The sequence below is a fragment of the Dermacentor silvarum genome, chromosome 8 (assembly GCF_013339745.2).
Source record: "Dermacentor silvarum isolate Dsil-2018 chromosome 8, BIME_Dsil_1.4, whole genome shotgun sequence".
NCBI classification, from domain to species: domain Eukaryota; kingdom Metazoa; phylum Arthropoda; class Arachnida; order Ixodida; family Ixodidae; genus Dermacentor; species Dermacentor silvarum.
The window spans coordinates 32,783,260-32,797,297 of record NC_051161.1 but is presented as its reverse complement, the minus strand read 5'-3'; the positions used below and the strand labels follow the sequence as shown (position 1 = coordinate 32,797,297).

Here is a 14,038-nt window from a genome sequence, read left to right as displayed (position 1 = left end):
AATTAAAGAATTGGCTAACTACAATGAATTATCACATTGAATGGCATCAACAAAAAAATTTGTGGCGGCTACTCTACTAGACCGTGAACAACATGCACTTGGTTATCTTCGCGTAGAATGGCCCGCATTTTTGTAAAAACGCGATGCATAATAGCTGGGACACCCTGTACATAAAGGGCATAGGACAGTAACCATATACCAAGTCATCCTTGCGTCTCTAAGGGCCGCAACAGCTATCACCAGGAACTGACCACTGAACTGACAGAAAAGAACTTTATGTCGAACGACTACACGGGTTATCGTTTTGCTCCGTCCAGTTTTGACGTGAGCCCGTGCGATATTCGCCATATTCGTCGCTTCAGAACCATAGTGTTCGTAGCGGCAGCGCACGAGACATTGCCTGTATTTGGTTCCCGGTGCCTTCCTCGTTTAATGTTCCCGAAGCTATAGTATACGCTGCTTGAGAACAACAACGGTAAGAGTACTTTCCTCCTTCTCCGCGCACATCGAATCCGGCACTCTCAGCTACGACTGGGACCCAGAATGCAGAGTTGCAAATAAATAAATAAATAAAAAGACCATAAAGAACACAGAGCCACATTTAGCCACATGAAACAAACAAGAGCCTTCAGATTTACTGTCGACGACGCCTTTCGCATGGCGTGCAACGTGCCTATAGCAGTCTGCCGGGTCTCTCCACCACGTGCGAGGCACTGAGCCGCTCCGAATGGAGAAAGAAAAGAGGAGACAATGGCGTCAAAGTAGGTTTACTTCCGACGGTAGGCTGCGTGACGTCATGGTCCTGCTAGCTTTTTTGCTTCCTCCACGTCAGTATCGACGGACGGCGACGCAATCCGATTAGCATCCTCGCCCCTTCATTTGAATCGCGCATAAGTTCCTCGCCGACGGCAGCAGAATTGTCCTCATCATTCGTCCACGCCGCTCGGTTCGATCCTCCAACCCCGGCTGAGACGGTGCACAGACCTGGTCCGTGTTTCAAGCGAGGACACAAACCGGAGCTGAAACTCCTAAGTGCACGCGAGATTCGGACGTCGAAGTGACCCAAGGACTTGGCGTTTTACCTGCGCTAGACAAGTCGTCGCATTTGCAACGCGCGCGTGTGTGCGTGTGAGGGACACCAGTATGCAAGTGTCGTCCCCTTCACTGCTGTCGTACATTCGCAACCTGTACGAGTACGTCTGGTCGCTGCGCGATCCGAGGATCAAGGAGTGGAACATCCACAGCGACGCTCGGTTCGTATTTCCGGTGCTCATAGGCTACGTGTACATGGCTAAGGTCGGCGGTCCCCGCTGGATGAAGAACCGCGAGGCTTACAACCTGCGCGGAGCCATCCTGGCCTACAACTTGGCGACCGCTGTCGCGAACGCCTACTTCTGCGTCCAGTACCTGCGCCACTCGTATCTGCAAGGCGGCTATAGCCTCTTCTGCCAGGGCATCGACTACGAGAAAAGATTTGGCGAGCGCACGGAGGCCATAATAAACCTGAACTGGTGGTACTCCTGGGTGCGAATCGCCGACTTCCTGGACACGTTCTTCTTCCTCGCCCGAAAGAAAAACTCCAAGGTTACCAACCTTCACGTCATCCACCACTTCCTGGTCGTGCTCAACGCGTGGATCTTCACGAGCTTCGGCAGTGACGGCCAAACGCTGCTGGGCCTCTGCGTCAACCCGTTCGTCCACGTCATCATGTATTCCTACTATTTCCTCGCCGCCCTGGGTCCCTCGGTGCAGAAGTACCTGTGGTGGAAGCGCTACCTTACCGAGCTGCAGATCGTGCAGTTCGTCGGCCTCATGATGCACATGGCCATCACGCTGTTCTACGACTGCGGATATCCGAGGACGCTCGCGCTGTTGGCGATATCGCAGGGATTCCTGGGGCTTGGGCTGTTCGTCAACTTTTACGTGAAGACGTACCTCGAAGCGGCGAAACGAAAAGAAAAGAAGTTGTGATGTGCTCATTGCGAATTCGACTTCAATATACGAACTTTCGGAAACGTGTGGTTGCTTTCAGCTTTCGAACACGGACACATCGCGCATCACGAGATAAAGGAAGCAAGTCTTACAACTTAAGCGCGTCTTATTGTGTTTGTCTATTGCATTGCGTAAAGCTCATCCATGGAATATCGCGGAGGCAGATCCGACCGTCGGCTCCTACAGCGTTCATTAGGCAAACGGAGGCATGTGTCGGCAAGGTAATTTGCAACGTCGTAATTCGTAACGATTCATTATATTTTTCTTATTATTTTCGTCATTTGTTAATGGCTCACACGCAGCTGCGCAGCAATTATTGCTGGAAGGAAGCTAGGCGCCACAGATGATAAAAAAAAAAGATTGAGAAATGAAATGGAACGTTACGTTATAAAGAATCTGCTCCTGGCTGCTAAATGCCAGCGTGGAGGAGGCAAAATTGCTCTTAAATGAAACTGTAATACGAGCTGCGTGAAAAAAAAAACGGTACTTGTTATGTAGGTTCAGCTAATATGTTTGCATGATATGAGTGAGTACATTTCACCTACTGATTCTCTCTACTAGAAAATAGTTACATGTCTGTCAAGATCTCTCTCTCTCTCTAACGCGCACGCACGCACGCACGCACGCACGCACGCACGCACGCACGCACGCACGCACGCACGCACGCACGCACGCACGCACGCACGCACGCACGCACGCACGCACGCACGCACGCACGCACACACACACACACACACACACACACACACACACACACACACACACACACACACACACACACACACACACACACACACACACACACACACACACACACACACAACAAACAAACAAGAATTTACTTTGATTTGGTGCACGACGTCTGGCCGGAATATACGGAATGCTTCTTTTTAGATCATGCAGAAGTTTTACAAATTGCCCGGGTAACGCGGTGGACGTTACCCGCATGACAAAGCGAAACGCATAATCGACCAACTAACAAAAATGCACTTAACTTTCTCATTAATAATTTATAGCAGATATTGCCATTTAACGAATTGTAGCCGGTTATATTGCAAGGCATATCCACTTGACACGATTTCTTAGCATTGCACGGCCTTCGAGGTATGCGCCGTGCAACTTGCGGTAAAAATTAACTATTGTTCCACTTGCTTTTATAAACGGCCGCCATTTTATGCACTGAAGCACAAGCGTAAAAGAAACGCCAATGTATTTCGTCGCTTACTTTGGGAATGAATATCTCGAAACTGCCGCCATCGTGGTAATTAATTCCAAGTGGACACGCTTTGCGTATTCACCAGCTACAATTCGTAAATTGCAGCATGTACCGCAGAGTAACGAATTAAAAAAAAACTAATAAATTTTTAAAATTATTCGATTATGCATTTCGATTTCTCGGGTTAGAAATGTCCGCCTCTTTGAGTAATCCAGCACAATGACTTGAATCTACACAGACAAACGACCTATCTGCCACAGACAACATTTAAAAATTCTGTATGGTCTTAAGAAAGATCCGGTATATACCATGCGTGCAACGAAGTTGGCCAGACACTTTCATTTGAGCAAGGTCAGAAGCGCACTGTGACCGAGCGCTTATTTTGGCAAGAAACCGACGACATCATTTCGTACGACGGATAGAAGAGGTGCGGTTTCATCGCAAGTTGGAGCAGCGCAATGATACAAGACAAAGGGCCAAGGCACACAGCCGCGTGTGTCACTTCATCCCCTTTGTGCCTGTTTTATTACTCACTGAACTAATTTCTTGCTCACTGATTCACCAAATCCTGACTGGGAGCTTACTACTTTCTTTGAAACGAAAAGTGTACAATCATTGCATTCTACCGGTGCTAACATATGGGGCAGAAACTTGTAGGTTAACAAAGAAGCTCGAGAACAAGTTAAGGACCACACAAAGAGCGATGTAATGAAAAATGTTAGAGGTCTAACGTTAAGATACAGGAAGAGAACGGTGTGGATCAGAGAGCACAAACGGGGATAGCTGATATTCTAGTTGACACTAAGAGGGAAAAAAATGGAACTGGGCAGGCCATGTAATCCGTAGATGGATAATATCAGAGTTAAAGAATGGATGCCAAGAGAAGGGAAGCGAAGTCGAGGACGACAGAAAACTAGGTGGGGTGATGAAGTTAGGAAATTTGCAGGCACAAGTTGGAATCAGCTAGCGCAAGACATGGGTAACTGGAGATCGCAGGGAGAGGCCTTCGTCCTGGGGGCAGGGAGGCCTTCGACGGGGGGGGGGGGGGGGGGGGTATTCTCCTTCACAATCACCATGTATGTAGAGCAAACGCGCCTTCTTCCGACGAGCGAGAGGCCGTGGGGGAGGGGGAGGGAAGGGAGGCGACGTTTAGCTGCGGAACGCAGTGCCTATTTATATCAGAGGCTCCGGCAACAGTCACCAACGCCACACGCATTTTGACGCGAACGCGGGCAAACGCCGATGGCGTCGACAACAGTTCTGCGTGTTGCCGATGCTGCTGCATGTCCAAGTTTATACAGCTGATAAAGCTAATATCATTACTCCGTATAGCTCTTTACAAGTTTGCTATCGCAATTGATGCTTCGCCTTTCAGGTGAAACTGCGACAACTTTTTTTTTTTATTCTTGAGGAGATGGCGGTATCCACTGTGAGAGTATGCTGCTGTCGTAGCAATTAAACGAATAATGTGTTACTGGGATCAGCACGTAACGCAAGACAAGGGACAGCGTTCCTTGTGTGCATACTTGAAATAAGGTAAAGTTGCACGCGCCATGTCTGTCACTGCATAGCATTTAATTGAAACGTTTCAATCAATGTTGCAAGCTTCAATTAATGTTGATTCCAATAAATGCGTTGGATCTACCGTGATTCTTTTCATACTGACACGATCAAGCAAAACAAGCCTAAGTATGATGATGATAAGTGGTTCTTGAGGGAAAGGGAAAGGTTGACGCTATCTTCTGCAGCCCTTGAGGGAGCACGGCTCAGCATATAGATAGAAGGTATTCAGGCTCAGGCTTAATGAATTTGTCGAAGCCTTCGTCAAAATGGATCGAGGGCGGCCTTCAAAGTGCTGCGACCGCGTCTGAGGTGCGGTTTTCTGTACCCGACCGGTGGTACAAGGTGAACGAACACAGTGGGGTATAAGGAACTATAAGGGGTATAAGAGCTATCTTGGAGTTTCCCATGAGGCAAGGGTTACAGCGCCAAAGGAGGACACCGGAGAAGATTACGACCGACGAAGACACGGGATGACTGCCAACTTGTGCGGTTTGCTGGCTTGCCCCTCATTCTAGGGCGCTTACCCACTACGGGGGATTGGCCAGGAAACCGGCGTTTTAAAGGGAGATGGGAGAGAAAACGTAACACAGAAAGTAAGGCAGGGTAAGGCAGAAACTTTTTAAATAATTTGGAAACAGACTAATTTGAGACAGACTCGAAAGGGCATTTGATGATGATGATGAGGATGATGATGATGATGATGTCCTTAAAACATGGCATGTACCCACTCTGGGGCATTGGCCAAGAATAGGGCACCTGAACGTTTAGATACTGTTTCTAGAAACTACAACTATATATATATATATATATATATATATATATATATATATATATATATATATATATATATATATATTTAGTAATCAAAACAGACAGATTAATTTCCATAAACAGTAAAATTTATAATAGTAATGCTATGATTGAACACTCATTTAATCTTGGCACTTTATTTTCGTCCTTACGGCTGCACCCCAAATGTGGTTCGTGCTCACGAGAGTCACGGCCAAACATTGCGATGAAATACACGCATAATCACCGAGGCAGCGTAGACAGCACAAGTGTCAGGCTGTCAGAAAGCCGTCGGTCGAGCTTTCTGACAAAGAATTGAAGTTTTTGAGAAGTGCGGGCATCCATGCAAGGGATTGAGTAACTTTTACCGTTTATACTTTTTTTTCCGACTTGAAATGTCATGGTTTTGTAGCGGGTTACAAATCTTGCTTTTCGCGAATAACCCACACTTGTTGGCAGTCAGCGCTTGTTTCCGTCGGTTGTAATATTATATCCTGTGTCCTGTTCTCGCTTTGTGACCCTAGAACCAGTGCGATAACAGCGCTGTTTCCTCGCGCGTCCGACAAGCTAGGAACCAATTTTCTTGCGTAGAAATTTGTAATGTTCAAATTACTATCCTTGCATAACTCATGGATAATCAAAACCACGTTTTTTCTCCCATTGAAGCCTAAGCTCGGCATACCTTCAGTCAATGTTAGACACCCACAGATGGCTTATTCTCCTGCCTACGATAAAGGCCACCCAGGGTACTTCCACAGTCACTTGAGCCCATATTCACAAAACGCACTTACGCTAGAATTCTTCTTAAGAGCTAGAAAATTCCAGCCAATCCTGATGCTAGGCGTATTATTAACGAAGGCAACCGGCCAGGAGTAAAGAACACTTAAGAACGAAAAGCTTCATGAATTCAGATTCTGTGTTGTAGAAATTTATAGGCACGTGTCACATTTCGGTGTTCTTTTTCAAAATAACACAAAAAATTTAAATCATGCCGGAAACAGCCTCGAGAATTTTACCTTAACAAGATGGTCCATATCTAGGATTATGACGGTGTTTGTACACGAACTGACCAATTTCGTCATTCGTCTTCAATTACATTATAGATCAGTGCAGCGCGCCACCGCCCAAGGACATTTTTTTTTGTATTGCTGTGTATATTGGATGAACAGAAGAAACCGTGTCAAGGTAAAGTTTCGTTGGAGGACGCCGGATTCAGGGTCAATTAACGACGTTGGCAAACAACGGAGCTCCCCATCCCTCAAATACTCACGAAGGAACGCAAAAGTGACGAGGCTTCGCACCGCTATTTCACATTTACCGGTCGAAGACCTGTGAGACGAAAGGTTGTTCGCTGGTTCAAAAAGTGTTGCGTCCGCTGTGACGCACCAACTTCTCGCCCCGCCCAGATAGAACGTAATGTCACCGAAAATTCTGTAAGAAGATTGACCTTACGAGGAAACATGTAATTCGTGGAACGGTGTCTACAAAACTTCTTTTTTTTTTCTACCTTGACGCGTAGCGTAGGCTTCACCGCATCTTGAACTTTTTCCCTTCCATACGGCACTACTTTCCTTCTCAAGTATTGCGCATTACACTGCATGACGTTCATTGAACGGGCATGCGATATCTCTTCCCAAGAAATTTGCGCCGAGTAGCAGTCAAGGCATCGTTGTCGAGACGAATGAATAAGTCAGTTCCCACGGTGCAGCGGCTCGAGAGAAGCGGGAAATACTTTTTTTCTCACGCTTTTTCCTATTCAAGGCACCGGCGTGCTTTCCCCGCGCGTGCCTCGCTCTGTGGATGTCGCCATGGACACTGGCGAGCTCACAATGGCAAATTAGAAGGCAAAGAGCGAGCACCGTTACGAGCGGTGCATTGGGATTCAATATAATCGGAAAGCAGTAATCGCGACAACAAAAGCAACTATACTGTCACTCTCCACCTTCCTTCTTTCATTTTTACCTCCTCACCGATGTCAAACACGCATATATATATATTTCGAACCTTGGGATCGGCTCACACCCTCGCTGTTCTATTCACTAAAATTGCCTCTCGACATTCGCTCGAAGCAACTCGGGACAAAATATTCCGGCGTCGCACCGTCAAGACTCATGGCATCGCTGCAGAAGCTCAAGCCGGCGTCCACGATCGTGGAATGGTACGACTACTACTACGCGTCCCGGAAGGATCCTCGAACGGACGGATGGGGAGGCATAGCGGATGCCCGGATTGTATTTCCGCTCTTGGTCAGTTACGTTTACTTCGTTAAGGTCGCCGGGCCCCGCTGGATGAAAGACCGCAAGCCGTTTGACCTCAGGTGGGCGGTGCTGACGTACAACGCGCTAACCGTGCTGGCCAACGCCTACTTCGCCGTGAAGCTCATGGGACTGACCTACGTCGGCGGCCACTACAGCCTCTTCTGCCAGGGGATCAACTACCAGACGCCCACCGAGAGGGACATGGCCATTCTGAGGCTCGGCTGGTGGTACAGCTTCGTGAGGATCGGCGACTTCATGGACACCGTGTTCTTCGTGCTGCGGAAGAAGAACTCGCAGATCACCTACCTACACGTGATACACCACTTCCTGGTCGTGTTGAGCGGGTGGTTTTACATGAGCTTCGGCGGTGACGGGCATACGGCGCTGGGCGGGTGCGTGAACGCCTTGATACACGTCATCATGTACTCCTACTACTTCCTCGCCGCCCTGGGTCCTTCGATGCAAAAGTACCTGTGGTGGAAGCGTTACCTGACCAAGCTGCAGATCGCCCAGTTCGTCGGCCTCATGTTGCACATGACGATCACACTCTTCCACGACTGCGGGTACCCAAGGCGACTCGCGGTGTTGGCGCTTTCGCAGGGCTTTCTGGGTCTGGGGCTGTTCATCAACTTCTACGTGCAAAGCTACGTCAAGCCTAAAAAGTCAAGATCGGAAAGGGAGAAGTCCGTGAAAAGCAGCTGAGCTTGAGAGCCTCTTTGCGACCTTCAGGGAGTGTGCACGATACAGTGACCAGTGAACATTCACGGACAACCACACACCGGGCCCGAAGAGTGGGAACTGTGAGATCAGCTAGTGCGATCCCGATTGGTGCTGTGGAGACGGACGCGGTGTCAAAGATATCAGCTTGAACATTTGGACATCCTCTGGCTTGTCAGAGACCATTACCCGGCGATTTCACCCCGGCGTTTATATTTTACTAAACGGGAAAGCCGGGTTACATGTCGTTATACTTGTTTCTGCGCTAAATTAGATTTCCATGTCCTGTACATATTTCGCAATTATAGCGTTATAATAAAAGAACGCTTTGAACATTCTGGCTCTTTCATTACTGCCTCTGATTGCACTTTAAGCACAAATTACAAAAGAAAAAGTGGCATTCTTCGTCTGAAGGAGTCGTCACGTGTCAGAGAGAACGCAAAGAGTCTGGAATCCAAGTAAGTCTTCGTGTTTCGGGAGGCTCACCATAACAGATGTGGTCGCGACGTGCGTCTACAATGGCTAAACTGTGCAGTACATATTTTCTTTTGTCATTACCAGAACCTACAAATCAAAATAAATAGGCGCTCTGCGGACCGACGTGCTACAACACAGCCGATGCTGTGCGAACTGACCGTATACTCCATCAGTAGCGCTTTATTCTTGAAAGAGTGGGAAATTATATGTGAAAAACGGGGAGGCTAACCGCGGAGCGCAAACATCCAGTTTGCTACCCTGCACTTCAAAAGAGGTAAATGAGACAGTAAGGTAAGAAGGAAAAGCAGAGAAGCAGAGAGAGAGAGAAAACATACACGCGCACACACATAATAAAAAAAGAAAAAACGCGGTAGCGTCAGAGTCGTTCAAATAGGTCACTTCAACGGAGAAACTTCAATAGCGCCTTCGTCGCCTTCTGCTTGTCTACGACACCACAGGACATGACACGACGTCCGAACGAAACAATTGACGCAGAAATGATGTGAATTACAAGACACGGTCAACGCCTCAGACTATAGGATGGTGACACAAGAACACAGTCACGCTAGCACAACGCGAAAGACGAAGCACGTAACTGACACACTAATACAACGCGCAAGACAAAGCACGTTACACCGAGTCAAAAGCGCGACACGGTCAAGCCTCCGCGATCAACTTCAGAAACATTTTCAGAGCTAATTGCGGAGGCCACGCTCCGCTGTGCTGATACGGTGAACGCCACCTAGGTGGCGTTGGTAGTGCTTCTTGATGCCAGCGTCCCTTCGAACACAGTCTACCGAAGCGTTCACGCGTTAGTGAAAATACTTCTCTTTTCTGCTCGTAGGCGGCGGCACCGCCCCGAGCAAGAGCGCGGGTACACGGAGGAGTGTTAGATATATATTCTGTGTAGCTCTCTGATGCGTTTGTGGCGCAATGGGTTAAACGCTCGGCGATCTATCTCGCGGACCGAGAGGTCGTGGGTTCGATTTCCAAACGTTGTGGAACTTTTCTTCTGGTTTCTTTCTTTGAATGTTCGTTAAAGAACGTCAAAACGTAACGGAAAAAAAGAAAAGGAGAAGAAGAAGAACACGTGCAACAACGATATACATCGCCGCCTTGGCACGCAGTATGGAAACGAAAACTGTAACTTTAACTAGGCACACGTCAATTTTTAAAGCAACCGCGTGACTCTCACTCTTTGTGACGTGCCCCTGACACCCTCCCTTCGAGGTGCTGCAATTTTTTTCCGACCGCTGTTTTAACTTTGCTCGAATAATTGCCGCTGCGGGGGGCGACGGGAAAATAACTATAACTCTCCGGCTTCTCTACTCACCGGCGATGAAAAAAAAAACTAAGATTTTTCAAGAGCCTTAGATGCTTCGTTCCAGTCTCCTCCGAACAGTTGCAGTATTTGTAACCGTGCACGAGAGAGCGCATTGTGATGTCGTCTTCCTTAGAAGTAGTGCGCACTGTAGAATGCACCGACAGTATGCTTTTATTTTCAAAGATATCGATAAGCTGCCGCTAATGACTATTATATATATATATATATATATATATATATATATATATATATATATATATATGTATATATATATATATATATATATATATAAAAGCAATTACCATCACGAAGGCCGGCAACACATATTTGAAAAAAAAAAAGGAGATATAGAAGTACAAGGCTTCGGCTTGCTGCGATCAATTTGCATATCAGTAGGCGCTCTTCTAACTAAACGCCGAATAAAAACTCGCAAGCGCACCTCTCGTGAGAAAGACGCATATTACCGCTGATTCTGGCTCATCGATTGCCTTTGTCAGATTTTGTTTCATGACTCCCTGTTAAATGAAAGGATGTCCCAACATCGATCGCGGCAACGAGATTATCTCGACGTCCATCCTCGTTGTGTTAATTAACGACGTCTTTGAAGAGCGTTCGACGACGCAGCAAGACAATATATTTTGAACGAAAATGTCTAATCAATTATATTATAATCCGTCTTCTCTCCATGCGAGCAGATTTCTGCAGCTTTCGAAGGCAATCGAGTTTATTACCTCGGAACGTAATTTGCCCAAAAGCTTCGGAGAAAAAATAATACCCGTTAGTATCGAGTCACTGTACGCGTCGGGTATTTTTCTTTGGGAGAGGTGGATCTTGCGTAAGAACAAATGCCACGAAATACTTGCGGCAGAATTCACAAATTTATTGTTCGTAAGAACTGTTTGTCATTGGCTGGCGCCAGTCGTTAGTAACTGCTATATGGCATACGAGTTGGAGACGTATTCTTGGTCGGTCACCTTTCCGGGAAGACTTTCACTTTTGCGTGACGTAACACCTCGCACGACGTGTCAGTGGAGCGATGGGCGTCCTTTCCGCCGAGGCTTAAACAATGAACACGCGCTGCAAGTGACGTCCCATAAGTGATGGACCAAGACCCCTTGCTGCAAGAATACTAATCTTGGGCGGCCCGCATTCATACAGCAGTTGTCAAAAACGGTGCTTTCTGAATATGGCACCCGACGTTTCCTGCTTCGTAGCTCGGCCCGAAAACGACCGATAATCTCGGCCGCCCGTATATACAAAGCTTACCTTAAGTATACTGTGCTGCGCGGTGATATAGTATGCGGTGAAAGTGACCGACTGTAATTGTGTATCTGTGCTCCCATTATTTCTCTCTCTCTACAATTCATATCACTTTACGCCCCCCACCTCCCCTCTCTCCCCAGCGTAGGGTAGCAAACCGGATCTTCCCCTCTGGTTAACCTCCCTGCCTTTCCCCTTTCACCTGTCTCTCTGTCTAAGTACACGGCCGTTCACAAAGTGGCTGGCGTTCAGGAGTCCGCCACTCGCGACAGATTTTCGACGTGATAAAGATGTAAAATATCGCGCGCGGCCGATGCCAATCGTGGACGGCAAGATAAGTTCTGTGAATACGATCCCTGATTATCTTAAGCGTATCAGAAAGAAGGCGCGCACTCGTACGTCGCGCCAATGCTGACTTCAAAACTATATATGAGGCTTCCCACGGCAATTACCTCATCTCCGACAGCAAAGACGCCTCGCCTTCATTCTGAATGCACGTCGCATACCGACAGCGTGTTTCTCATGCGCTATGGCCACACACATTCAGGGTGACTCTAGCGGCTCCTCGATGCCCCTGCATGGAAGGCCAATGCGGCGCAGAGTCTAGCCTCGACCACACCGCTTGCATTTTAAGGCGACGAGGGTTACGTAACTGACCGGACTTTTGATTTTAGATGCCCTGTGCAATGTTTATAGTGAGTTGATTTCACTTGTTATTGCATCTCCACTCGGAAGGGAAAAAAAAAAAAAACGTAAGGAGGACAGGAGTGTTTGACTTCAGAATTAAAGCAGAGGCTCACGAAGAAAGGCTACGCGCTTTAGCAGAATCTACGGAGAAGCTTGTGCTAAATCAAATGTACCACACTGAAGGAACGAATGTATTGAAGCGTGTACCAGCGCTGTTGGGACTTCCGTTACGAATTTTGACAGGAACCAATCCCTTAAGTAGCGCGAAATGGCGGAAAGAAAGCAGTTAGTGGGCAGCACACAAGGAAAGGTGCCAGGAAGGAATGGAAAGGACTACAAAACGGGACACTGGGGAGGTTGCATTCGGTTAATATTATCGGAAAGCCCTTGCGCGTGTGTCTTTGCTGTGCTGTGTCATGTCTCGCTGCGTATCAATCCAATCCAATCCAATTCAACTCGCTCAACTTTCCGTCCTGTTGAGACGTAGCTTTCAATTCCAAAATCAAGGGTTTAAAGGGTGCTGTTGTTGAACGTAATTGTAAGCACATTGGAGAGCGCTTCTTTGTCAGTGTCTTTTTAGATATTGTGGAGGGACAATTTCTGCAACTATATATCTATAGGATGTAGTAAGATACGTCATGACCGATACTGTCGCATTAATGCGGCGACTCTGACCACCCGCTATCAGCAGAGCAAAAAAAAAAAAAAAATCTTGTAGTACGTCAAGGGGCGTAACTACAAGCGTAAATGAAATGCAGTGTAGCCAACCTGGGTTACCCTCAGGCCTGAAACCTTTATCAATCTTCTTTACTGACAGTGACATTGCATATATATCCCTATTAATTGTGCGGAATGAGCCGTTTGGTTCCGGTCTTTTTCTATATTGACTGTCGAAACATGTTAACGGAATGTGCTTTATTGCCGGAATATTTGTCATATCACCTCATGGTATCCTCCTTAGATCACTGGACACTTTATTGTTTGTGGAGAAGGCGGCGGCACAATAGTCGCCAGCATTTTCAATTTCATCCAAATAAATCACCCACTCACTCTCTGCTCTCGTGCGCAAATTCGCAGCATTACAAGAACATTCGAGAACAAGTATCGGTACACGACGGCGGCGTCCGTGGGTCCGGCTACGGGATAACGCGGAAAAAAATCAAAGCCCCTTTCTTAAAGAAAGATGGTTGAACGCGAAGCTTTCTCCCATGCAAACTGGATCAAAGTCCAAAGCCAACGACCACGCAACGAACCCAAGAAATGCTGAGCGACCCGATGCGATGCATATGTAATTTGATTGCTTGTTTAGGATTGTATTTTTTGAACGTTCAAGTTGAATGAAGACATGTTTCGTTAAGTTGCATTGTCTTTATTTTAGATCATGTAGCCGTTGATAACACGCACACACTCACACTTTCACGGACGACTGTATACACTTGCCTTGTGATCGCTGTGGTAGACGGTCAGAGACTCTGACGTTGCCGATACACGGGATCGACCTTACGGGGACGATCGCGCTCGCGCATACGTTCGCGTACGGCAGCCTCTTCTTCTGCCGTGCGCTGCAACAGCGGCCTACCCATGGTGACGGCCGGGAATGCATTGCGTGACGCGCGTAATGCAATGCAGATATATACAGTTCGTCTGGGTAGCGTAGCGTTGCAGTTCCCATTGTTCTTATCGGTACAACTGCGCGAATGTAAACTGTAGTGTTCTACGATACGTACGTCGTGCGCCGCTGTTCTACTGTGTGCG

General features: G+C 47.3%; 3 protein-coding genes across 4 annotated transcripts in view; 2 read left to right on the top strand and 1 right to left on the bottom strand.

Annotated features, from left to right (window-relative positions):
• Positions 1-14,038, bottom strand: part of LOC119460983 (uncharacterized) — a 108,685-nt gene that overhangs the window by 19,269 nt on the left and 75,378 nt on the right. The window lies entirely within an intron of this gene.
• On the top strand, positions 818-1,971 carry LOC119462059 (elongation of very long chain fatty acids protein AAEL008004). The gene has a single exon (XM_037723410.2). It carries the CDS (start codon positions 1,144-1,146, stop codon positions 1,969-1,971), a length of 828 nt encoding a protein of 275 aa, XP_037579338.1. The 5' UTR covers positions 818-1,143.
• LOC119462058 (elongation of very long chain fatty acids protein AAEL008004) lies at positions 7,547-8,977 on the top strand. The gene has a single exon (XM_037723409.2). The coding sequence runs from the start codon at positions 7,672-7,674 to the stop codon at positions 8,518-8,520; it is 849 nt and encodes a 282-aa protein (XP_037579337.1). The 5' UTR covers positions 7,547-7,671; the 3' UTR covers positions 8,521-8,977.